The sequence below is a fragment of the Xiphias gladius genome, chromosome 10, assembly GCF_016859285.1.
Source record: "Xiphias gladius isolate SHS-SW01 ecotype Sanya breed wild chromosome 10, ASM1685928v1, whole genome shotgun sequence".
In the NCBI taxonomy this organism is placed as follows: Eukaryota; Metazoa; Chordata; class Actinopteri; order Istiophoriformes; family Xiphiidae; genus Xiphias; species Xiphias gladius.
Genome location: NC_053409.1, coordinates 5,196,952 through 5,224,268, shown reverse-complemented (window position 1 = coordinate 5,224,268; position 27,317 = coordinate 5,196,952). Strand labels below are relative to the sequence as shown.

The 27,317-nt window shown below is 39.8% G+C and overlaps 1 protein-coding gene across 4 annotated transcripts in view; it reads right to left on the bottom strand.

Moving 5' to 3' along the window:
- Window positions 1-27,317, bottom strand: part of daam2 (dishevelled associated activator of morphogenesis 2) — a 97,549-nt gene continuing 70,232 nt past the window's right edge. For 3 of the 4 annotated variants that reach the window (XM_040136575.1, XM_040136573.1, XM_040136574.1), the window contains 21 exons: window positions 25,502-25,835; window positions 24,694-24,804; window positions 23,420-23,523; window positions 22,578-22,644; window positions 22,311-22,428; window positions 22,008-22,146; window positions 19,171-19,229; window positions 18,814-18,998; window positions 18,085-18,384; window positions 17,648-17,755; window positions 16,067-16,096; window positions 14,147-14,253; window positions 13,284-13,368; window positions 12,754-12,860; window positions 11,742-11,830; window positions 9,644-9,812; window positions 8,563-8,670; window positions 8,132-8,192; window positions 7,302-7,433; window positions 1,171-1,341; window positions 1-1,018 (listed from right to left, as the gene is read on the bottom strand). In XM_040136575.1, coding sequence (XP_039992509.1) covers window positions 806-1,018; window positions 1,171-1,341; window positions 7,302-7,433; window positions 8,132-8,192; window positions 8,563-8,670; window positions 9,644-9,812; window positions 11,742-11,830; window positions 12,754-12,860; window positions 13,284-13,368; window positions 14,147-14,253; window positions 16,067-16,096; window positions 17,648-17,755; window positions 18,085-18,384; window positions 18,814-18,998; window positions 19,171-19,229; window positions 22,008-22,146; window positions 22,311-22,428; window positions 22,578-22,644; window positions 23,420-23,523; window positions 24,694-24,804; window positions 25,502-25,835 — 2,797 coding nt within the window. In that variant the 3' untranslated portion in view covers window positions 1-805. The remainder of the gene's footprint in view (window positions 1,019-1,170; window positions 1,342-7,301; window positions 7,434-8,131; window positions 8,193-8,562; window positions 8,671-9,643; window positions 9,813-11,741; window positions 11,831-12,753; window positions 12,861-13,283; window positions 13,369-14,146; window positions 14,254-16,066; window positions 16,097-17,647; window positions 17,756-18,084; window positions 18,385-18,813; window positions 18,999-19,170; window positions 19,230-22,007; window positions 22,147-22,310; window positions 22,429-22,577; window positions 22,645-23,419; window positions 23,524-24,693; window positions 24,805-25,501; window positions 25,836-27,317) is intronic. The other variant, XM_040136576.1, reaches the window with a different exon arrangement.

Genomic DNA, 27,317 nt, shown 5'->3' with positions numbered 1-27,317 from the left:
AAGCTTTAAACCCGCCATATTCTATCTATCCTCCACTCTTTCAGAAGCCTACAAAGCATTCTGGGATTCGGTGACTCCATGTCCTTCTTTGTATTAAAGGAAGTTCATGAATATCCATGCATTCTGTGGCCGAAAACACTCTTTTCTGGGGGACAGTTGAAGCAACCATGACCATGGAGGTTATTGCTGAGTTCCCCCTTTCCACCTTCTTTTTCTGTTTTTTTTTTCTGTTTCTGCCTGGAGTAGCTTCATAGTCCTTTTTCCAAACCGTTCTCTTGGTCTCACATCTATGTACAGTGTGACTGGCTGATCCCAATGTCCTGTGTGTTTAAGAACCAGGTAGCAAAAAGATGGGGCTGCTCCAGCAGCAAAGAACTTACTGAGGAACACCAAAGGGTTTGAAAGGAAAAAAGAGCAGTGAGAAATGGAGTGAAAGACTGCCAGAAGCTTGAGCACAGTGTTAAAAGGATATGGTCAAAAGACATGGGATAATGTGTCACAGTGGTCTGTCCATCCATCCATCCATCCATCCATTGATCTCAATTGTCCTTCGTCCAGCTCAGGACACAACTTCCAGGACTAACAGGGTGGAAATAGCTTTACAAGACCAATCAAAGGAGAGTGTTGCATCCTTCAAAATGGTATGGCTGTCCATACATGTCACTACATGTCCAGTCCAGCCATTATTTACATCCTCTCCAATGTCAATGGTCACTGTTCAAGGACCTGGACTAAAGGTGCTAAGAGATCTACACCACGGCAGAATTTAGGTGTCTAGTGTTTTTTCCCCCCTCCTTTTCCCAGCCTAGTAGTTGACCTTGGTGACTGCTCGTTCACGGCCACCACCCTCCACCAGCTGGTTTACGGAGCGCTTGCGGTTACGCTTGAACTTGTTCAGGTCCTTGTCAAAGACCTCGCCGGAACGCAACGCTGAGACCAGGTCGTCGAATTCACCGCCAACCTCATCGGAGGCTCCGCCCTTCTTGGCCCGCCGTTCCCGCTCCCTCTGCTCTTTGAGCTGGTAAGGGTTAAAACATGTCATACATTTCAGTTTTAGACTTCTGAAGCAGAAAGTATCATTGAAAATTTAGCAATTACTGTTGATGATCATGTGACATGAAAAAGCAAAGTAAGAATGTCTCAGGTTTAGTATGCGTATGTGTGTCTCACCATGGCTTCCATTCGTGCCCTCCTCTCTTCCTCATCCTTGCGTCGCTGCATGTTCTCCAGGTCTTGCCGTGCTTCGCTAAATGACTGTAAGAAGGTGTCGAAGATCCCGAAGAACTCATCAGGCTGCATCCTCCCTTCTTCCTCCCCAAAGTGCTTCAGAGATTTGCAAAACTACGCAGAAAAAAAACAAAACATGTATTTAATATTTATATTTTGACAGGAAATGACCAAAAAGGTGGCCTGTTCACACTTGTTGGTAGATAAACATGGACATGGCTGATACATGCACCAAAACCTTTAATGCGTGCATTTGACTCTGTGTATTGCCTGTTCAAACACACATCTCACATTATTTATTCCTGTAGCGAAGTGTGTGACTAGCACATGTGAGCCTGCATATGCATGCCTTTGCTCAAATTCATATGCTGGTATGCATGCTTGATGTTCTCAGGAACTGTATGAACACACACACACACACACACACACACACACACACACACACACACACACACACACACACACACACACACACACACACAAGCACACATACGGTGGGAGAATGACTATGATTTGACCACTGTATGTCCACCCTGTTCTGTTCAAGATGTTCAGTGCTCTGTGCCAGGGCCGACGATTGCAGCCAAACCTCTACATTCCTACACACACAGCTTTGTACTGGAGCATACAGCAGAACACACACATAGGCATAGCCAATATCCTTAAACATCAATTGATATTTGAAGTACAATATTGTTGCCACATAAAAGGTCAGAGTTAGTTCTCCCTAAGAACTGTAGAGACTCACTGTCTTATTAAAAAAGATATCAGCAGGACATTAAGGCAGCTTTGCAATTCAATACAAGTGGCTGCACAAGTCTGCCAAAATCTGAGATCATTTTTCCTTTTTTAAAGTACATGATTATTAATCCTGATTATACTGGTTTCAGGGAATAAATATGTCACCTGCAGTCTTTCATGTTGACATAACACAGGTTCACTAAATATTTATGAAAGAGGCAGCAGCCTCAACACAATGTAAAAATACTCAATTACAAATCAAACATAACGCTTTGAAAAGTTTTAATGGTGAAAGTTTGGTAAAAGTATACAAGTATTATCAGCAAAATGTATTCAAAGCTACATACATTTTTTGGCTACTTGGGTGCAGCAGAACAAGCTGAAAACACAACATCGAGATAGGTGATATCACCTATATAATCACTTATTACACCAATAAAGTTGATATGGCAAACATCTTAGCAAACACTTGCCTATCTAAACATCCAACAGACCCAGAACAACATTAGCATCAATGGGAAGTCATGTGTCTGGCCATATGATGGATGTAAGTCCAATTTTCATTCTCCTTTTGCTATAGCTCTGTTTTTATAGGCACCAAATGCTTGACTATGTTTACTGGCTGGTCACCAACTTTGTCTACCGTTCGGTGCTGTGCAGGTAGTACGTAGTGAGTTTATCGGAGCTGTATTGCTGAAAAGGACGCTTATGAGAGCAGTAAGAGATAAAGCAGTAAAGTCGTGGGCCGAGTTTAAAGACGCTATGAAGTTCCATAGAGCTGAGGGGACCTGCAGAGTCTGGTGATAATGCTCGATAGGTTAATCATCATGAGCAACAAGTTTCACATACATGTTGTCAATTGATCGATTGTTAATATAAAACCATTTATTAAAATAGCTTTAAGTAAAAAAACTTCTCATACTGTTTGCTAGTTTAATGTATAGCGATGTGTTATTTTTAATAAAATTATTATATGATTTGGATGAAAATATTGCTATGAAAACTAACTGCAATAGCTGTCTCATGAATATAGTAGAGTAGAAGTATAATTTGCCCCTTAAATTGTAGTTTAGTACAAATATAAAATAGTATAAAATGGAAAAAAATGGAAAGTAACCCAAAATTTGTACTGGCAGTAATACTCAGTTTGTTTCCTACACTGTATAAAAGTAAACAATTAATACAAATGAAAAAATGGCTTGACATATATTTGGGATGTTGCACATTAAAGGTTGTGATTGGTCAAATGGAACAGTAGTGCTTCATAAAGGCACAGTGGAACCATTCAGTAGAGTTAAAAAAAAAATATTACAAGCACATCATGCAGGGACTAATTGTGAAAACGTATTAATGTAATATACCTTCACGAGCAAATTAATGTGCTGGCCTATCTCTTTGTCACCCTGCAACCTAAAATCCTGTTCAATCTCAAAACAAAACAGTTTTTCAGATAGAAAGCAGCAGTCTCTACTATACTTGTACTGTAGTACTCTTCTATTCTTATGTAGGAGTAAAGTGACAGAAAACATCATATCATTCTACATAATATGATGATAGTACACTGTACGTGGTCCTAATGTTTTGATATAAAGGAGTCGGGGCTCGCTCTTCTCTGAGGTTTCAAAACCATCCTGTGATTATGGGCTGGTCACCATGGCAACCCCCATCATCATCCCTCTCTCTCCTGTAATTATGTGTCTGGTCAAATCTGTTTCCTCTCTTTCCCTCGGGTCTGTGCTAAATGAGTAAACACACACACACACACACACACACACACACACACACACACACACACACACACACACACACACACACACACACACACACACACACACACACACACACACACACACACACACACACACACAATGATTTAGTTAATCTCACACAGACACACACAAACACTGCTGTGCTCTGTGAGAGGCTAATATCTTTTTGTATTCTTAATGGACTATTTAATGTGCCCCTACTGTTTGAGTTAAAAATTTCTTATATTTGTTTATCATGGATGTTAAGGTAAGCCATTGTCAAAAACTTAATTTAAAAGTTTAAAGTTTTTACAAGCTGTTTCAGATGAACAATTCACAAATTTGGGCGTGCTTGGCACCTTTTCCTCAACCACTGCTTAAGTGTTATTACTTATTATGCAGAGGTATTGTGTCTGCTCTGAGTGTGAAATCTTGCTATGCAAATGCACTTAAAGGAAACCAAATTAATGAAACTGTCTCTCTTTACAAACACGAAGCACATCCTTTTTTAACCAGCACAAAGAACAGACAGGGAAAAGACAGGAATGTCCTCAGGGATATCCTCAGACAATAAATGTGGTCTTTTCATTACTTCTAAATTTATGTCATCCCTCACCATCCATGGACACTTATCCAGTGCAGAACTGAGGAAATGAGCCAAGCTTGTCTTTCAGTAGTCCTGCACCCTGGAACTGATTACCACCAGTGAAGAGGTAGGTTCAATGAAATTGGGCAAGTTGAAAATAAGTTTTGGAAATTGCTGCTGAGCTAGAAATGGAAACATAAACAAAATATTGCATTTGTGGAGAGAAACTACAGTGAAATCAGTTTCTGCAGAGCTCTGGTCAGATGCTGCTGTAATAGGGGTCTCAAAATGTATGTCATTTTAAGCTGTGTTACATGGCTTTGATCCTTTCCTTGCACACAACATGAAGACATTTGTTGGATACATGGTTAAAAATAAGATACTCCATTGATGTGAAAATCAAATTAGGACTTTTCCATGGACCATACTAGCGTTTCTGCATGCTTTAGCCCATTTGCACCAACTCACATATACTTTACAATTCCAGAAACTATATCCCAAAGCAAACCACAGCAATTTTGATTTTTACCCACGCTGGAGAAAGAGCACTTGGAATGGCAATGTCTGTTGGGTGGTCACTGAGATGGTCATGATATTTTGTACAGGCATTAATGTTTCCCAGATGGTGAATCATAATGCCTTTGGTAATCCCTTGACTTTTTTTCCAATGCAAAAATAAGGTTGGCATTTTCGGTTCAGAGGGGAATCTCTACACAAGTATTGGGGTGAGACATGTCCCTTTTCAGATGAATCAAATAACTTTGCTGATGTTTTGACTTTTGTATTTAGAACATCATTAGGTCAAAATTTGAATTCATCCAATAGTTTGGTTTATGACCAAATACCTGCAAAACTAATGAAATTCCCATCAGCCACAGCTGTATGTTGTGTCTTGTTCCATAGCAAATGTTAGCATGCTAACATGCAAAAGTATAATGGTGAACATGGTACATTATTATATTAACAGGATGTTAAAATTACCAATGGTAATATTACCATGCTGATATTTGCATCTATCTTGTCTGCTTTCTCAAAAAATTTATCAGTTGGTGATATGATTAAATTTTCTAGTTCTTTAGTTTCTATTTTCTAATATTGCTCAATGTCAGACACCGCATTCTTGCCAAAAGTACTTTCCCGCTGTGTGGTAAATTAAGCCATACTCAACAACTTTGGTGGATTAACTAGCTCAAGCAAGTTTTGTCTCTACAGGCTGATTCTCTTACTGTACTGAAAAGAACTCAAATAACATCTGCCTGTAAGGTGGGAAAACAGTCTTTAAGAAATCATTTAAAACAACAACACCTCAGCGTGCTTGAACAACAGTTGGCAGTGACGTGAAGTATACATTACTTGAAGCAAATAGGCTACATTATGCAAAGACACTGGTTGTATGAATGATGGAAGCGCAAAGGCAGACTGATGATACACATAGGTGCTATTATAGATGTTCCATTATTCAAATTAGTGACTTGATTGAAATTTTTTCATGCTGCATTTACCACTGGTGCTATAATTCTCTCTTTTATCTTGATATTTCCCTTTCAACAGCACATGTGGGATCTTGAAGCACTCCCTGCTATGTTAGATACAGATAGAGACAAAATCTTGTATTGTCTGTGAACATGTTGATGTGAGGGTGTATGGATGTGTTAAGTATAAACCAAACCAATCTCTCAGGATAAAAAAAAAAAAAAATCCCCTCTCGCCTTTGGAAACCTCTGTCCCAATAACCCATATGACCATGGACAACTGTAATCCTTTGTAATGAATGTCTAGTGAGGGTGTGTGTGTCTTTCTCGGACACACACACACACACACACACACACACACACACACACACACACACACACACACACACACACACACACACACACACACACACACAGGTTGCCATGGAGCTCTATAAAACTCAGTGGACTGACTGCTGTTTATTCATCCTCCTCTCCCTCCTGAAGACCAAAACGCCAAGCGTACACCCACAATTGATATTTGTATTCCACTGGAAACCTAACAGAGCGTCAAAAAGCCCTGACATGCACTGAGTTAATGCGTCAGACTACACATTTACCAACCACACACACGCAGACATAGACACAGAAACACAGTTTGTTAAGAAAAGTGTGTGTTCAGAGTCTGGGCCGGTGAACACAGGTTCTTTTGTTTCAAAGCAGTAACTGGTGCCCTGCTCCTCCAGTTCTTTCCCTGTGATGTCCCCACTGGCCTGTTTTCCCTCCCAATTTTTTACCAACCTTCTCTTTGAACAAATAATTAAGCAGAGGGGGAGGCTCTACAAGGAACCCAATGGCCCGTCCTCCTGTCTTTCTCTCTCACAATCTGTGGATCCTTTAGAGAATTTAAGGAGTTTGGCCAAATCGCATCATCACGTCAATTACTTTGGAAAAAGACATGCCTCATAATTAAGCAGAATGTGACAACTGTGATCATGGAACTATTAAACACTGTCTGCAATGTGCCAGCATCAGGATGCTAAACGTGCAACAGGGAAACAACTCCTGCAAATTTTATCAACATTGCCTTACTTTGGGGTTCCCACAGTGCCACTGGTATCTTCAACTTACATACTTCCTACCATATCAATACATGAGCCAGCAGGGTTCAAAAGACCTTTTGGCCCAGTTGTACAAAGAAGAGTGTGTATGTAAAACACTAACTTTTAAAGAGAAAAACACAATGGGAATATGTGGGGGGAATTCAGGGTCATCTTTCAATGTTGGGTTTCCTCTGTGCTGCTGAAGTCATCACAATGCCAAAGAGGGATGCACAGAGGCTTCACAGCTATTCCCCTCAGTATTCTGTCACTCTCTTCCTCTGTCCTCTCTGTCTGTCTGACATGAAGGCTTGGCAGTGAGGAATACCAGCAAAGGATGTATTAAAGCCAACCACATGGACATATGAACTTACACTTAAAGTATGATCTTCTCTCACATTCACATACACTCTTCACTGTACAACTGAGTGGTTAACGAGGTAACTACCTTGTCCTTGGCTTCACTCAGCTGGTCCTCCAGTTCAGAGAAGCTGAAGCCAGCCACAGTGATGAAGTCACCGATCACAGCCACAAACTTATCCCCACGTTCCCTTGTCCTGCTCTGTTGGTAGAGGAGCTCCTGGAGGGGGGCAAGCAAAGAAGAAAAAAATAGAATTATCGCCTCGCAGTTGTAAGCCTCTGCCAACCAGTCAAGTTGCAGTTTACATCCATGTCTGTTCAGACTAATATAATATATGTGGGGAAGAATTTGAAGGAATTGAATTAATATGTATTTAATGTATTTTGTAATAATGAGCATATGAATTTTTGAGTTATGGCCAAAAATGTGTTTTGTGAGGTGACCTTGACCTTCGACCTTTCACCACCAAATTCTAATCAGTTCATCCCCGATTCCAAATCGACGTTTACACCAGATGTAATGAAAATCCCGCAAGGCGTTCCTGATATATGGTGTTCACAAGAATGGGACGTACGTACGCCTGTATCTACGGACGGATGGACAACCGAAAAACATAATGCCTCCACGGCTGTTGCTGATGCGGAGGCATAAAAATTGGACAACTTATGAGGCTGATGCATGCTTCATATTTTTTCTAATCATTCAACTTTCTGTGAAGTGCAATATGTGTAAGCGCACTTTAGCTTTTGTTTCTGTGTGTGGTGGCAAATGTGACATTGGTGTTCACAGTGCATGGAAAATTATCAGCATTTAAACACCCCACCCTGCTGTCCATCTCTGCCCAGCTTGAAAACATAATTACAGTAAAAGAGAAGAACCAATGGGAGGGAACATGACGAAAACACACAACAACTCACCGCCTCGAGAGCCTTCAGTCCACTTTTGATATTGTGCACTTCTTTTTCCAATTCAGCCAAACTAAGAGGAAGACAAAAAAAAATAAGAAAGATATGGAGACAATCTTTGTTACCAGTTGGTATATTCTTGTGCACTTCCCTTTAAGTTCTGGAATACAATTTGTGTCCTCATTTACATTTTCAATGAATTTCACAAAAAGTGAAAGACTCAAAATCTGTGGTAGAAAAGAACTTCATCGTAATCAGAATCACCTAATAACGATGGAAGTATTTTTCATTCAAGTAACAAATATTTTCATAACTGAAATAGCTGAAATCACATGCACGTAGGACTGAGAGCGTGCTCCTCTCTGCTGTAATTAAGACACACAGGTATGGTTAAAATTTCTTTTCCCTTCAAGCATCCCTACAGTGAAATGCTGTGCACTCACTTGACTTTGGCAGCCTCTGGTACACTGCTGAGGTCCTCCGGGATGTGCAGTGTGTCCGGGTAGTTCTTCTCAAAGATCATGATCAGGTAATGCAACATGGTGATGTTCCTGTTGAATCATAAGTAAGGGTGTAAAATTCAGAAACAAGCAAATTTTTTTCTAAAGTAATCTAGGTAACACTACTTCTTGAAAAGCTGCTCCACAAATGATAATTTTGAACACCACACATTCCACACATTAGGCTGATTTTGCTCAGTTGTTACTCCGTTTATCTGTGGGCTTATGGCATAGTCACCACATGTCTAAGCTGAAAAAGTTTAAGTTGTGCAAAAATGGTAAGTGCTGCCATGCAAGTGGTACATGTTCTAAGACACTTTAATTAAAAAAAACAAAAAAAAACTGTATGCATTTTGATATTGTTTGGGCCTTGGATTTGTCTTTATCTTTTTCTTATTTTTATTTAGGATGAATATACTTTGACTTTTGGAAATACAGTTTCAGTTACAGTTTTTGCATTGTTCAGTGATGTAAACAGGAAGTATTAGTACTAATATTACTAGTACTAAGTACTAGTAACACTACTTGTCATAGTAAACTGTCCTAGCAATTAACACACAAAACTTTCCACATACTTTACCCTTTTATACTAACAGGAAATTATATAATATGTGCAATGTTGGTTGTCAATCAAACTGCAATTAAAACATACAGTATGTACTATGGAACTGGGACATGGCGATGGAGTAAGTGCGCTATGCCTGAGCCCATTTTACTGTTTACATTTTGACAAATTTGAACCGTGTGAAATCATGCTGCACTAGCTGCTAGGAGGGCCTCTTATCACTGTAACCATGAATGTTCAGACTACAATCAATTGGATTACTTTTGATTCTGAAAAAGGCAAAATTTCCTGACTGTGAAGTAATGGACATTGTAGAAACTGAGAAACTAGCACTGGAAAGAGTAAGTGATTTGACATTTGAGCGAGTTTTCACCAAGAAGAAGTATTATTTTTTTATGCAGAATATATCAATGGGGACTAAAAGGTTAATTTGAAATCCACAGGTCCCCCCTGGCCCACCTGTCTATGCTGGACTTGGTGTCAGCGATCTTGTTGAGGCTTGAGACCTTGAAGCCGTAGGCATTGCCTCTCTGGCCCTTGTTCATGAAGTTGCCGAAGGCCAGCACCACCTCCAGGATCTGAGTCAGCCGCTTGCTCCGAATAACCTCCTTGGAGGCATTCAGGATGGCTGGAGGAATATGGAGAGGGATCATATAGCTGGTGACTGATATGTATGCACTTTGCTTTGGGCATCACATAAGCTTTCATCTTACATAACGAACTGGCCTTTTTCTGTTCCCTTCCATTATGTTTCTCTACACAGCCCCATGGACTCACATGCAAACTAAAACCTCAACTGTATGTAGCCCAAAGGTTCTCATTCTTTCCTTCATTTTTTAACATCTTTCATGATGATTTATCAATATTCCCCACAACAGCTGGGCAGCTCAGTGGGGAAACCCATCAAGCTCTTCCATCCATCCATAAAACAGCTGGGGCAGGGAAATATTCCAGACGCAACCCCATGCTGTCCATTTCTTTCCCCCTGACAACAGACTTGTCTGGCAAAGTTCAGGTGGTTCCCTTTCTCCACAGAAGAACTCTCAACGTGAATGCGAAAATCATTAACGAAATCCATATTGTTATTGTTACAGTTCTATCTGCTGTGATACAGCATGGGAACCATTCTTCTGGCTCTGCTAACAGTGTTCTGTTGGATGCAGAAAGGCTTGGCTGCACAATGCAGAGTCTTCTGAAATGCTTCTTTTGAACATGCTGGGTGGTCCAGGGAAACATGCTCTCATCTAGAGTATATGACAAAGTAACATGAATAATAAAAGGAGATGAGAACTCTTTTACGGCCATCAATGAACAGTGTGGTCTGGGAAAATTTGGATCTAACATCAAATATTCTGGAGACTTGAATCCACTGGATTACGCCTCTGCTGGTACTTTCTTTCCTGTGTCAGAAGATACATTTTATTTGACCTCAGAGTAGAATGGATAGATTATCTGAAGTAAAAAAAGTTGCAGGAAACACAGGGCTAAACTATCAGTCAGCACTCACTGCAAATAAAACACTGCTGGCACAAATATATGATGTACTCATCAAAGCCCAGAAAGGCATTAAGGCCACTACAGAAGTGTCTTTCAAGTAGCTGTGGCTCATACAGACACCATGACAGCTCGGGCAGGACACACCAATGTGCACAAGTGTGCATGCACACATCTCTCACTGTATGCCTTTTCCCTCCGTCTTCGAAGTGAGCTACAGTGTTTACGAGAGAGGCTCTCCCCTCTCAACATGGGCCAGCTTTCCAAAACAGCCTCCCTGGTAACCTGGAAGCTGGCTTGCAAGGAAAAACTGCAGAGGGCCAATGTACAGTTGGCTATCTGCTCTCCCCATGCACACACACTAGCACACTTAAGACACAGGAGAGATTTCACAAGGCATTGTGAAACGCATTGGTCGAATGGTCCAAAGCTGATGACATTTTTGGGTTTGAAACTTTGTTTTGTTTGTTGTTTTTTGTTTGTTTTTGTTTTTTGTTTGTTTTTTTAGCCACTGGGAGAGTAACTGTGTACAGTATTAATGTGGTACGCCCTTAAAAGCATGTTCCTCAAAATCTTATCTTCTGCTCCATTTGCGTGTAAGACTATGTCAAAAGAGTACTGTTTTAATCTGAGGCACTCAGCCCCAGGCCCATTAATTCCTACTCAAGTTAATCTTTAAAAGCTGGTCACAAATGTACAGCTTTATTTTATGAAAAGGCTCAGTAATTTCCAAAAACAGTTGGGTACTTTAGTTTTTAGCAAACCCTACTCAAACAGGAGAAAATAGCGTACATATTGTGCAACATTGTGGCTCACTGAAGTGTATTTAACAGTTTTTGGACAACAATGGAGCTCCATGGCACAGGTGAGTAAGACATATCAGGCTTTGGCAGACAATACTTGTTATTATAATCAACTAATTGTTGATTTCGGTCTTTTCTTGGATTTGTTAACGATAAGAAAAATACTGAATATAATAGTCTTATCCTTTAAATAAGTAATCACATAGAGTTTACTTCTACTTCCTCTGCCTTTTATTGGAGTCCAAGATGTTTGTCGTTACCTTCAACTTTAGGCTTGGTTTCACCCAGACGCTCCGCAAACTTCTTCTTAAAGAACAGAGCCTGTAGTCTCTGCTGGTAGTGGTCAATTCTATTGAAGAGAAGAAAGAATTAAAAAGGAACAGAAAAGGGGGGAAAAAAACATAAAGGGAGGTGCGTTACATTTGTCTCCAGAGGAGTGTAAGTTTAAAAACTAGCAGGGAGGTCATCGAATCGTACAATACTTCCTCTCTCAGTTTTCACAGGCTTTTTATCATCTAATAGGCTCCCATCAGGCTGGAAAGTTGACAAATGGTTATGTTAAACTTGCCCAAAAGTTCACCAAAGGAAGGAGTGGGAATTTCAAAGAGGGACCAGGAATATTTAATGGCGAATAAAAGGAAATAACTAAATCCCAGATGTATTCCTCAGACCAAAGGAGATGTGGTCAAAAGGAAAGACAGTGGACAGGGTAATATTTCACTAAAAGAAATGAAAAGGTTTAATTATCTTGTACAAACAGAGCAGATTATGAGAAAAGAAAAAAGGCAATGATTTAAAATGTCTCTGCTCTCCGATTCGATTGAAATCCTCAAAGGGCTGCCATGACTTCTTTTGTCAGCTAAATGATGGATCACCCTGAAGTTTGAGGCTTGCTCTTCATTCCAGCCTCCCCTTGCTGCTTCAACAGCTCAGTCCTCTTTAAAAGACATTGTGCTTCTCAGTATTTTAGGATCTATTTGTGCTTGACTGACCGATGTCTTGATTCGGCACAAATTCTGCGTCTTGTCCACTTTTTGAAATCTTTCATTTCAACTGCATGCCAAGACTGTCAGACACAACACGATGCAAACACATTACATCTATTTTATTATGTTGACACTGAATTTTGTGTAACTGATGTACTGTACTCTACATATTCATCACCATGTTTCACTTTCTTACAAATCCAACACCATAAAAATTTCACAGCTCTGCAAATTGCAGATCTGTGCAGTTTCACAGAGCATTATACAATAATGTAGTCCTGTGTACCTGCTCATTTCAAAGAGGAAGCGATCAGCCCTGGCCATGCGCTCCAACTCATGTTTGTGCTCCTCCAACAGATCAATGTCACTCTTCTCTGGGACAAACTTCAGCAACTGCAAAGATGCAAGGACACTGTTAATCCAACTGTTAATGCATGTGACTGAATTTTCCTAGTTTTCTTTTAATGTTGATTAGCTCTAATACTTTAGATGTAATATTCATCAATCTCTCTAAAACTTTCTAAATACAAAATTACACACTAAAATGAATTCAAAAGATCCAAGCCCCTGAAAAATTTCAGGTTGTCTCCTTTCTGCTTCCTTGTCAGGAATAACTGCAGCTACAATCACTTTGACTGGACCGAGTGCAGATGAGGCAAAGTACAAGACTTTTTGAACAATAAAAAATATATATTTTTTCCCTATCAATCAAATTCATACGAACTGTTTTTACCTACCCAACCAGTCATAATCGAGACTTGTTGAGCTCTGCTGCTACACTGCTAACTTACATGTACACATAATCATTCATCTTACCTGCTCCAGCATATCTTTGGCTAGCTCTTCTCTCTCATCCATCTCCAGGATCGCTCTTTTAATCTCTTCATTGCTCATTTTTAACCTGCAACGGAAAAAGAAATGTTTATGTAAAGCTGTTTTAATTACATTCATTCACTAAATGTAATTAATTACCACATGACAAACACATAATACAGAAAACTGTGAGTGGGCTGATACTAATACTCTGAATACTGGTCTGTTCCAGTGTCAACAGCAGGAGCACTGCCAGCTGTTTTCAATGCATTTGATCAGTGTTAAATGTGCTGGGTTGTGTTCAATAACAGCATTGTTAGCTTGTGCATCAAAGCCTTATTGACCAACTGCTGACCCCATTTGGGTCTAGTTTGTACCCTTGGGTCATTTTCTATTGACACGACAGTGAGGTCAGGGACCATGCTTCAGTTTTGTCAGACACAGAAAGTTCCCAGAAAGCCTCTTTATTGATCTGTAAAGAGGGGATAGGATTCAAATCCTCTAAAGAGCTTTGGATCATTGCTGTTAGGAGACATAAAAATGGTATGTTGTAGGGTGGATCTTAAATGATGACAACTGATTCTGGTTCAGATGGAGTGGGGCTCTACGTCCCTTGGGAAGGGGGTCAATTCTATGTGTCTTAATTGATTTTATATGACTTTATTTGGAATATGCAATACTTGAATGTTTAAAAACAGACAAACACCTTGTTGAAATTGGAACACTACTTCCTGAGACGCATCTTTTCCTGGGCAACCTATGCTTAGGCCATCTCTTCAGAATTATACTCTTATTAACAGAAAATAACCAGCTGTTTACAATGGGTAAGATGTAGCATAGTTAATCATTCTGACTGGGACCCTTACTTTGAAAGAAGGATGACACAATTCTGTGCACGTCTGCCGTCGATGACTGACAACTCTTTGACCTTCCGCGTGCTGACGTATATGTCATCCATAGAACCTGTCTCTTTCTGCAGAAAGATAAAGAAAGAAACACATTAACTTTGCAACATAGTTCCATTTATGTGCTCATATAAAATGCAAAGCCTGCACAATGAGAACTCTCCTCACATCTGTTTGACATCTTTATCTTGCCGAGAGATGAGACCCTTCTAAGCATTTAACATTGTGTTAATTTGGAGCAGATTAAAAAAAACAAACTTCAAAAAAACTCTAAAGAACCAAGGCCAATTGTTACAGTTTGATCACTGCCTCACTGCCACTATAAAGCACAGACAAAAAGGTTGCATTCCAGCCAAATACTTTAGTTGGCTTCAGGTCAAGTTCCCTGACCTGCTTTTGCTCTGACTGCGACTGTCAAGTGTTATGCATCAATTCTCAGAGGCTATAATGCACGTCTCATTAAAAATTATAAACCCTGGACTGGCTTTATATGAAAACACATTTAAAAAAACTGTGGAATTTTTATTTTTTTTCTCAAATTCATGCGGGTTCGAGCAGAAAATCTAAAGCAGGTCTTGGGAGAGGAAATTTTTTTGGTGAGTCACCACTGCAAACACAATGCAGGCAGGCCTATAAACCTCCCAGAGAAACAGGAAACACTGTTTAAAACTGGGTTCAGGCCAGTCAGATATTTTTCTAAGCTTCACACAAATGTAGTAAATTAAAAATCCACACGGGGAAAGAATACATGTCTGAGAAACCTGGTTGGGCCTGCATGTTAAACACATTCTATTTATGGTCCGAGCTGGTTTCCTGCTTGCCAGAAAATGTCCATTTTGAGGTTTCTGGGTATGACGTATGTAAAACAGATGCGGCTTGTAAAGAAAGTGTTGTTTTTCCATGCCCGCGTTGACCCACGGTGCCTGGCAGCAGACTGAGGTTGGCATGGGGTTAGAGGGATAACTCCCACTCACTGGGCCTGCCAGAGCCCTCTCTGCCCACGCGCTAAATGCAATTTTGCCAACTTGTGTATAGCATGTACACTCAACCCAATGTAACTGGAGACCAACCCCTTCATCTTTTATAACAGTTATTAAGTGGCGTGATTGAAATGTGGTGAGGTATTTTTTTCTCTAGTGCAAGGCAACATGATTGTGAGGGGCTTTTTTAACATGTAAGTGGCTGCATTTAAATTCAGGTTTTTCCTGCTCAGTTCATCACAATGAATTATGACAATTAAGGCAATGAAAGATGATGATGGTAATGATGGTAATCAGCAGAATAACTAAGATGAACATGAAGATGATAATGAAAAATAAAGCAATGAAGATGACGATGAATGCTCCATCTGCATTTGGGTTTTCTGAACCTCCACCAAGGGGAACTGTCCAATTCTGCAGCCAACCAGCTATGCACCTTTTTCATTTGCTATATACTCTACCCTGTTAATTTATATGGCGGTGAAAGTAATGTCTTTAAACCTGCAATAATTGATTTCTAAGATGGTATAGTAAATGTGTTAGCAAACAGCTGCCTATTTATACATATAGCAGACGCAGAGCGACATTAGTATTCATTTGGACTCATGTGTCTAGCTACCTGATGAATGTAAGGCCAGTTTTCAGTCTCCTTTTACTTTGTGTTGGTCTTCACCAGCTCCTGAGGGAAATGCTCTTTGGCAGCTAAATGCTCTACCTTTTGCACCAGCTAGTCACTAACTTTGTCTGATGTTTGGTGCTATTCAGGAGAATAGGGGAACTGCAGTGATACAAAATAACTGGACCGCTGGCTGGCAATTGCATTACAGAGGAGAGATGAGATGACAGAGCAATGAAGGTAGGTATCCATGAGAAAAAAGACGCTGGAAGACCTGTAACTCACCTGTTTGAAGGATTGGTTAGTGAGCAGGTCCTGCCCAGGCAGTCGGAGAGTGCAGAGAGACACAAAAAAATTGAAAACACATGCAAAGATTAGCACTTCAAGCAGAAAAAAAGTGGTGGCTAGAGCAAAGAACTATAACTATGCACACTACAAGCTGAAGCTGGGAAGCCCTTTGTGAGAAAAACAATAATCATCTACTGTCCAAGTCATCAGGAGCTCATGAAATTTATACTGAAAGTCTGAAATCTCTCTATTGCACAGGTGAAAAAGCTTTTAAACTCTGTTCTATTTTGGTTTCTGTCTTAAAGAGGTCACGATTGTTATAATGTATTCTTTTGATTGCATCTACATTTGTCTTGACATGTAAAAACAAGAAGATGAAAAATGAGTGTGGTAACTAATCCTACAGAGGGCAAATGCAAACAAAAGCCCATTTTGAAAGAAAGACCAATGTCAAGCTTAAAAAAGCAATTATGCCATGTATAAATATTGTAATATTGACCAGCTGAATTGAATGTTGCTCCTGCCAAATGGACCAAATTGGCCTGTGCCAATAAAAACCTGCTCTGTATAAATAAATACCCACAGTAAATCACTGTCAGCAACAGCCTCAAATGACCCATTACTCTTAAATAAAAGCTTGCAAAGAATAGTTGTGCTTTTAGCTGTCAGGAGGCTTTTCAGCATGGCAGTAAAATGCATTATACAGGAATTCAACAAGTATAATGCCTTTTGATTATGTATTGCTCTTCCATTGAGCCTTAAAACTGCTTTAAACTGTGTTTACTAGAAACTAATTAGGGCACATTAACATTCCACTTAAACCCATTTGAGGTAGTAAAATATATCAATTTATGCAATTGCACCCAATATTATTACATTAAAAGTGGTATGTAATTATTTAGTTGCACAGAGAGAAATAATTGCTATGTGTTGTATGGTATCGCCCCAAAGGCGTGTATACTGCAATTATCCTATTAGTTAGTCCCTAGTTCAACATGACTTAGTGAATTGCCTCTTTATTTTAGTACACTATTTTCAGGAAAAAGTTTCCTGTAATGTCACTGCTCATGAATTCAATGGTGTTGACTGTTTCCTCTGTGTTTCCCTGCTCCATGAGCCCATGAAGACCCAGTCAGTTCATCAGTTCTCACACAAATGCTCTGCAGATACAAGGGCAAAGCTTGAGCTCTGTGGCATCTCTACAGTAAGGCATTCAGCAGTGGAAAGCTGCTCATCTTAGCCTGGAGCTGGAACCTTGGCACTCTCAAGAGTCCTCTTACAACATCCCACCCCTCAGCCCATCACACACACACACACAGACACACACACACTTACAGTATCGTACACATTAAAAAAAAATCAAGGGTAAAATTCAAACTTGAAATGCAACTCTAACGGTTATTCAAACAACAGGCATATGATGGATTTCTGTTTCAATATGTTAATGCTATCCAAAACAAACACACACACACACACACACACACACGCGCACACACACACACACACACACACACACAGAACCTCATTCATAAAACTATATTCCAGAATACTGTATTCCACTTGCTAACAAATCCCAACCTGCTGTCTCTGATAGGCTGAGAACATCTTCTCTATGTCCTTGAGGTCAAGAATCTTGAAAGCTCTCAGGTCATCAATGTCATTCCAGATGGTGCCATTGATCACATTCTGGAAAGGCATAAAGGGACAAAAGAGATTAAAATTTAAACACTGAAGGTTCTACTTCTATGTTTGTCACTTTCAAATCAGGGATGAACAGATGCTTTGACTTTGTTTTGCAATTATATCAGCTAAAAGAACATATCTGTATACTGCAGAATAACCATGCTCATACTATCATAAGATCTGTAGGGCCCTAATGCCCTGAGGTAAAACTCAAAGAACCCTTTATGTTAAGTTATTTTTATTAACTTATTTTTACATAAAATGTTTTTTTTAATGTTTTCATACAACAGCAAATTAGTTTAGCAATACAAATGTTCTCTGTGTTCTCTCACCTCTCCCAGTTTAGACCAGTTGAAGGACTTCAGGGGATGAGAGGGCTGAGGGATGGACTTGGAATGCATGGTGGTCGCTGAGTTGAAGCAAGAGGGAATAGGAGGAGGCGGGGCTCCAAAAATGGGAGGGGCTCCTGGTGGAGGAGGCGGTGCGCCAGGTGGGGGAGGAGGTGGTGGAGGAGGTGGGCAGCTATATGGTAGCGGAGGAGGAGGTGGAGGGAAGCCACCAATCATAGGTGGTGGAGGTGGTGCCATGGGGCCGCCTGGAGGTGGAGGAGGTGGGAAAGACACACTGCCACCCTATTGGAGTGGAAAAAAGATTACTGTGTAATTATAAAGTAATAAAAAATATATACAGTTACGTTTCAAATAACATTACATTTCATTCATTTGCGGACGCTTTTGTCCAATGTGATTTACAATAAGCACATTCAAACGTAAAAGGAAGATGTCATCAAAAATACGTGTAACCCTCCCAAATAAAAGCGTGTTAGAGTGTTACATCTTACATGCTTTTTAAAAAAAGTGTCATACCTAAAACAGGGGCGTATACCACGAATTATCGGGAGTTATGTTAGAAAAGGTAAATTTAAATTCAGTATCAAGGATTATCAATAAGATAAACAAAAACTTTGAAATTAGCTACGTGATTACAGAACAATATATAACTGGCTTGCACAGTATGTTGCATATCATATTGTAAGACAGTATAAAAGCAGCAGTTCTCACAGCTATGTCATTGATGCGTGATGATAGGTCCAGGACTTGTTCCCTGGCTGAGCGCAGCTCCACACCCTCACGCTGTAGCTTGTCCTTCATCTTGTTCAAAGTCTTCATCATCTCCTCCTTTTCCTGCGTCTTGGTTTCACACTCCCGCTCCTTCCTCTCTAGTTTAGCTAGCAGCTCTACATGATCTAAAAGGAAACAATGGGACAGAAATTCGTTCATATTATGCAGATTCACATGACAAAATGCAAAAAAAGAAAGAGGTACTTACAGAGAAGCAGATAGATAAAATGCATGATGCATTTGATGATGCATTTTCTCTTTTAACCTGCAGAGTGCAGTGTGTCAAACAAGTATTACCTTTCCTGAACTTCTCTGCTTGGTCTCGCCATTGTTTCACCTCATTCTCATTGACCAACCTGTGAAGCAGCAGACAAAAATTAGACCCAACACAAAAAAGGACAAATAAACTGAGCACTGCCTTGCACAAAATGCTTGCACAAAGGGGTCAAACTGCAGTCCAACCAAGTCAAGCCTTGACATTTTGAGGAAATTTATTCACTGGAATAGAAATCCATTTATCACTGACAGTAATTATTGACTTTCTTTGTGTGAGAGGGAGTCAGATTCACTACCAGCATTGACTGGATTGATGCAGATTGCTCTTTTAAGCTGCATAGTTTAACATTAGTGCTAAAATAAATCCCACATGGCTGAAATCAATTATATTCAGAGTAATGAATTCTGGCAATTATTTCTGCGGAGGGCTTGAGGTTAAACAGGGTTAGACTGATGTCCCGATATAAAACTGAAATCTAGTAGTGAAAAATGAATGTTTTTGATAATGAAGCAATCAGAGAAAAAGGGAAGAACATGAAGTGCATGTAAAAACTGAATGAAAGAAAAGTGAAAAGATCATTGAATGGAATGTTTTGAGAATTTAATTTAGATGAGTAAAGACTGGAAAGTGAAACCTTGAGCATCGGTGGTAGCCATGGCTAGAGTGGAGGGAATAGACATGTTTCAGTGTCACTAAGCACAGAACAATAAACAAACAATAAAAAAAGAAAATGAGAGAAGGAACTACTGAAAAGGAATAGTAGGGCTGCCACTGAGGATAAAGTTACCTCACTGTGGTGACGATTCACACTAAAATGCTTGCAATCAATTCACAAGAGGAAATCCATGAGGCCATTTAAAAGCAAATTGATCGTTAATCAGATTAGGTCTTCTAAGTGCTTGTGTTAGTGAACAGGACTGTCTGAACTTGATTACAAAGTCAGTACTGCTTTAACTACAGCTCAAGCCATGATCCATGGATCAAGCTCATTAAAACAAAAAGACACAATGACTTCATTGTTGACTAGTCAAATAAATACCTTTACATAGCTGTGGAAATATATGTTTTGTACAAGAGTGTTAATTTTGGGTCAGGCACACATGTGAGTAGTCAGAGCCATCGTCATGGTAACCGCAGATGATGAACGACTTTGCCTCCCATTTGTTTTAACAGTTGTTTTAACGTCCCCGCATCCCCTCCCCCTCTGAGCTGCCACAGCACGAGACTGTACGTTTTCACCCGTTAAGCGCCAGGGCCTCCGGCACAGAACCAAAACAATGAGAAAAATCTCAGTTTATGCACTCTTTTTCCTGGCATAATTTACTCTAAGAGAGTTTATGGAAACGCAACAATTCTTTGGCAGTAATGTAAAGGGGTAGGTTTTGACCACTGTGATGAATCTGCAATGAACAGTAATAGACTCTCAGGCTTAGATGCAGTGTGCAGGTTTACTTTCTGTACACTACTGGAAAGAATTACACTCAAGTGTGCTGATTGCACAAACAATGGTGGCTGCATTAGTGAAAAAACTAGAAACTAGCAGGGCCCAAGGTTTACCACAGCACATATTTTATGATGCTTTCATCGCTGAAACAAAACACATTTATCACTAATCTGAAACTTGGTTCAGAAAGAACAAAAATGAGGAGAGTGGAAGAGAAAGAAGATGGTGAAAGAGAAAAATGACAGCATGTCAAAAAGAGAAACTGATGTCAACTGGTAGGAGAAATACACGAAATGTATTGAATGGACAAAGCCCAGAATGCCATCTTTTAACACTACCAACACTCAGCACTCACAATAGTCTCTGGCTTCTGAACAGGAGTCCAGATTAGTTTCAAAATTCACTGAAACCCAGACCACAAAAACCAGCAAATGTCAATGATCATTTGGTAATTAATCTCTCTGAGCGACAGTGTAAACTGTGCCCATTATGACATATGCAAAATATCTACTTCCAAGTCATACTGCTTGATTTTGCTTTATTAAATGATTACTTCTCCCCGCTGCCTCCTACATGAAGCCAAGTGACTGCCTCACCGCACCTAAACATGGCTGACTTGGCTGGCCTATCCACTTAATGCGATTAGAGCAATTTCCTTTTGATCTCCAGCTTCCGCTTTCATACCAGTTCACACTCAGAGTACGGCCTCCCTTCGATTCTGCCCTTGATGCCTTGCTGCCACCTTCAGTTCATCTCCCCTTCCTGTGCAATCACATTCTCCACTACCATGACTGGTACAATAGCTCAAAATCAAAAATAGACAAACTGCGAGTGTTAAAACTAGTCTTATTACACATGATTACTGGTTTACTGTAAAGGTTTCCCTGCACCAAAGCTGATGCATAACTCATGATATTCCACTGCCTCTTTGCCCTCTAGCTATGCCTTGATCATTCTGATATAAAAGCAAGTAATCTTGATAGATCTTAGTTAGAGGTGATGCTGATTGGAGGCATTAACCACAAGATTTTTCAAGAAACGAGAGCGTGTTTATAGCTTCAGAGGATAAGGAGGAGCTTTTAAAAAGGCATGGAGAAAGCACTGGAACTACAGTGCACTTACAGTAACTTTTTCTTAGACTGGCATGAATTACAGTGTAATGTTTGGCCTTTATAGTACAGTAGTGTCTGAAGACGGTGAATAAACATGTGATAATGATTCTGATAAAGCAATGTTTCTGACATTTACATACATTCATGTAAATGCATCAGAAGAGGAAATAAACTGTACGACCCCTTTCAAGTCAATAAACTACCAAGCTATGCGGTCATGTGTCCACTCCTGTATACTGTACGTGTGTCTGCATTTGTTTAAAGTGTGTACTTTGGTTGAGGATTATAAGATTCCACTTACATGCGAATGATGTTCTTAACACTGAAATTGTCCAGAGGGGCCATGTCAGGGTCTTCTCCCTTGTCATCCTGCAGCACTATCTGCTGGAGGATCCTGTCTAAGAGCTGCCAATGCTGCAAGCTGCCACCACCACGCTTATCTGGATGTGAGGTCAAAGGCAGAAATATACGATAATCCCAATAAATGGTATGAGTTCAATTTCAAAAGTTTGCCTGTGATGTAAAGTACACTCCAGATATGATGATGGTTTTTTTTCCAGACCTCAGGTACATGAAAACACAAAACCTTTTTGTAGGTACTCACAGGGCATCTGCAGGCAGTGTTGGAGGATGGAGAGGAGGTGGGGGTAGGCATCTGTGTGGCTCAGCTTCTTCTTGACCAGCTCAAACATGGCACTGGCACTTTTAGTATCTATATGGGTCTGTTATGAAAAAGACAACGACTTTTGAATGAAATTAAAGTCAGAAAACTGCTCTGCTTGACTTCGGACAGGCACAAATGCAAAACAGTGATATCTCTGATATCGTAATCTTACAACAAAATAGACTAAGGTAATGGTAGATTACCCACCATATCAAATCTTTTGGCCAGCTCTGAGTCATCCTCATTCCGAACCATCTCAAAGAAGTCCAAATGCCTAGAGAGAGAGACATAACAGTCTGAAATTAAATAATTTACTATGCCTTAATTTAACTCTAATGATGTGTTCGGGGTCCTACAGAACCAAAGCCCTGTTTGACAGCTCAAGAAACGTAGACTTAACTTTGTTTTATTATCGTAATACCAATTTTTCCCAGTTGATGATGCATTACTTCTGTTTGGAGTCTCAGACTCCAGATGTGAAAGATGGTTAAATTCAATTAGATTGAGAGAACTTTTTACACATAGACCAGCCCTCCCAAATCTACAATAAGTATTTGGATGTCTAGGAGTTATAACTAGGAGTTCGACCTCTCAAATTCAAGGAACAAAACTATGAAGGATACCTAATATTTAGTTATTTGTGAATGACTTCTTGGAAAACAAAAATATATCTTTTGTTGATGCTTAGTCCATAAAACTTACAGAGCATGAACTATTTCCTGATTTATTGTAATAACAATGCTGTATTGTTATTTCCTTATTTTTTATTATTTCCTTATCTTATCTTCCTTATCTTTTCTAAAGAAAAGAATAAAAAACTTACAGGAAAAATGATAATAATAATAATAATAATAATAATAATAATAACAACAATAATTATTATTATTACTACTTTCCTTAAACATAAAGCAGTGTGGTCTGTGGGACCCCATACAATAAGGAAGAAAAGCCAGTCTCAACAAAAAACAAGGGTGAAGTATTTTTCTCTGGCCTGCGCTACAGAATAATTGCTGAGCAGGAGGATCATTTATTGGTTTACTCATTCTCACCTATCCAGAGTGGCGTTTTCATGTTCTCGGAGCTTGTCAATGACTGGCTGGATGCCTAACATCAGGAACTCGTACCTTAGGTGGAGGCGAAACTCCAGGTTGTCCTGGAAACATAAGCGTTAACGACAGGATGATAAAATTGTTATGATCCCACAAACTTTTAGCACTTGCACTGGGGAAAGTTTGTAATAGACAAAGATATTTTTATAGAAAAATCATGTGACCCTTGTTATTAGAACGCTTCCCCCATCTGAGAAAATACACAGTCTGTGTTGATGGAACACAAATTAAGGGAGAGCCACCGATGGCACTGGTAATTGTGTCTTGACTCAATTCTGAGACAGAAGCACACGGTACAGGATTCAAATCAGTGACTAGTGCATACAAGCAGCATTACAATCCTCCAACAACCCCTTGAGAAACAAATGACGTTCAAACTGGACTTTACATTTTAAGGAATATTTCAATTTTGGGACATACACTCATTCACTCTCTGGTAGAGAGTTAGATGAGAAGATACCAAGTAATCGATATCACTTTTGTGTCTAGGGTAAATATGAAGCTACAGCGAGCAGCAGTTCAGCTTAGTTTAGCGCATGAAATGAAAATAGTGGGGAAACAGCTAGCCTAGTTGTGGCCAATGGTAACAAAATCTGTGTTAATTAGTGAGCTGTAGAGTTGCTGGTAGGCAGATCTTATAATAGTTGGATAGAGTCAGGCCAGCTGCTTCTTCTTGTTTCCAGTCTTTATACTAAGGTAAGTTGACTGGCTGCTGGCTGTAGCTTCATATTTACAGTACAAACATGAGAGTGGTACCAATCTTCTCATCTAACTCTTTGCCAGAAAGTGAACAAGCACATATTTTCCAAAATATTGAACCTTTAAGTTCAAACATACCTTTTAATTACAAGCTAACAGAAGCTTTTCAAATTGTGACAAACAACAGATATGGATAAAGCATGTTTTTTTTTAAATTTAAAGTTAAGAGGGTATGTTGGCTTTGTTGTAACATACATACATTTCCCAAAATGTTGAACCTTGAGGTTCAAAAATACCTTTTAACTACAAGCTAACAGAAGCTTTTCAAACTGTGACTAACGACAGATATGGATAAAGCTTTTTTTTTTTCCAATTTCAATTTAAGAAGGCACGCATACAGGCATACATACCGAATTAAACAATTAACATGACTTATTTTCCAACTACATTCAACTAAGTTTTGTCTGTTTGTTGATGATGTGTATCTAAAAAGGCATATAGGTGTTCATGCTGACCTCCCCAGCTCCAGCATTCAGCACAGCATTGATAAAAGACATGATGGCTGTCTTCAAGTTGACCTCATCCCTGTAGCGGCCTGTACTCTTGTCGAGCTCATTCAGCAGTGTCTAAATGATCAGGATAGATGGAAGAGTTAGTCAGCTGGTATGTTTGACCCAAAATATATTTAAACTCCTAAATTGTCTGACATCAACCATGTCAGTGACAAAAGGAACTAATTTATCAAAACTGAGTTGCTGTAACAACACTGAAGAGAGGCAGGTAACACAGGGTCACTGTTCTCATTTCTCAAACACTTTTCTCTCTCTTACACTGATCCTCGACATACTTTTGTAGCTTAATCATAACTCTAACCAACATTAAAAGGCCTCATAAGTTCTGAATCACTCAGTTCCTTTGGCGTTAGCTTAACCTTAGGTGGAATGATTTACTGCATACCCTGGGGGACGTGTGAGATGTAGCTTGTTGACTCAGTCCTACTAGTCACTAAAGCATTATATATTCCCTGACCTCCATAACTCTGTATGTCCTCACCTGCCTTTAATATGGCCTGTGTGTTGACTTAACCTGAGGCCAAGAGTTTGTGGCGCTACAGTACAAGTCTCCAACTTATCAAAATGACCACAACTTGATTTATTTGAGCATTACTCTGAAATATTGTGTCTGTGCTTTCCCATAGTCCTTGTCTGCCCCATGTCTCCAGCAAAGGCTCCTTCAGTATTAGACATGACACACAATTCAAGGAATGTGACAGTTGTTTTCACCTCTAACACTTTTGATAAAGATCACTTCTGTCTCTCTCACCTGGAAGCGAGTCCTCTCAGCAGCATATTTCTGGTAGTGTGCCATGGCCTGCAGCACCTTCTTGTGTCCATCAGGCACCAGGCACACTGCCCCGAGAATTTCCAGCACCGCAACTTTGGTCTTGATGTTCTCTGTCCGCAGGCTCTGTGAGATGGTGTTGATGCTCTGTGGGTGGGCTAGGACATGAGCACGGCCCTGTGAGTTGTTCATCAGGGCCTTGATACAGCCAATGATGGAGGTGTGGACACGGCTCTCTGACGTCTCATAGTCCATGCTGCGCAAGAAGTTGAGGAGGCAAGTGAGGCCATCCAGCTCAATAAAGCGTGTAACAAACCTGATGGAGGCAAGGAAGAAAATTAGTACAGATTTAGACAAGTAGTCTAGGTTGATGTAAAGCAGGAGCAATGTTTACCATGTTCACCATCTTAGCTTAGCTTGTTATGCTATCATTTGCTAATCAGCACTAAAAACTAAGTACAACTAAGCTCGATGGGAATGTCATTAGATTTGCAGGTATTTGCTCATAAACCAAAGAATTGGACAAATGAATTTTTTTAAGAAATGAAAAGTCTGAGGCCTTCAGTCTCTAAGGACCACGAAGGTCTATACAAAATTTCATGGCAAGCCATCCAATAGTGGTTGATATATTTCAGTCTTGACCGTAGTGGTGGACTGATTGACAGACCAACTTGACTTGCATTACTGTCCACAGAGCCAGCGTAGCTAAAAAAAAGTTGTAAAAACTGCCCATCACAATATCCTGGAACTTTTTGTTAATGTTCTGTTGTTTAAGTATTAGATTTAAGATGTACCCCAGTGATTTAGTATAGCAATTCCAAAAGATGGGAGGCTCACATAAGACAAATTTAAAAAAGAATGGTCAAAATGGAAGTAGAAGAGGCTGAGATACCCTGACTTTTAGTTCATAAAATCACCAAAAACACTGAATCCTACAGTGGCCATAATGTAGACCATAACCACCTCTTAGTTAACCCTCCCCTGCTTTGTAAATGCCCACATTTTTCTCCACATCTCAAGTTCGTAATGTAGGCTTTCTGTTATAAAGTTGTAGTCCACAACCCAAAGTAGCAATAAAGCTGATGACAACCCAATGAGATAATGAGGGGTTATTTAACAGATCTGACAAAGTTCAGCTACAGCCACTGTTTTCAAATGCTGAATAGGTACTCTCCAGGAAACTGGCCTAAAAGTGTAAAATTGGTCAGTGCCCCTTTCACTGACTACTCATATCAGCACTAATTTAGATTAAGAATAGCTTCGTAATACATTAAACTTTAAGATTTCAGTAGTCAAAGGTTATCCAGGTTCCTGCTGACAACCCTCCTTACCTACACTAATTAGAAAGCAGTGAGTCATGAACCTCTCTTGGAGAGAAGCAAACCCGCTGAATGACAGGCAGGACATGTAAACATTGATGTCACATCTAGTGAGAATACTGTGGACTGTATTGTAGATGACCTTCCCACCCACTAAAATTCCTGATAGGCCTCATAAATTATTTCAAACAAATGAGGGTTTGTAAGAAGGACACGGAGACAGAGGCAGAGGGAGAGGAAAGAGGAGATAAGGACAAAAAGGAAGAGAAAGGATGGAGGATGGAGTCAGAAAATGAAAAGGATGCGAGGACAGAGGGAGAGGGTCTGAGATCTGAGATTTATTGTTACTTATTGTAACAGATACACTGTTTTGATGTCAGAAGCTCCATCCCCTACCACTGCGGTCTTGGCACAGGCAGGCATGGAAAAAACATGATGCAAAAATGTAAATCATCCAGTTATTTTCCTATACTCCCCTA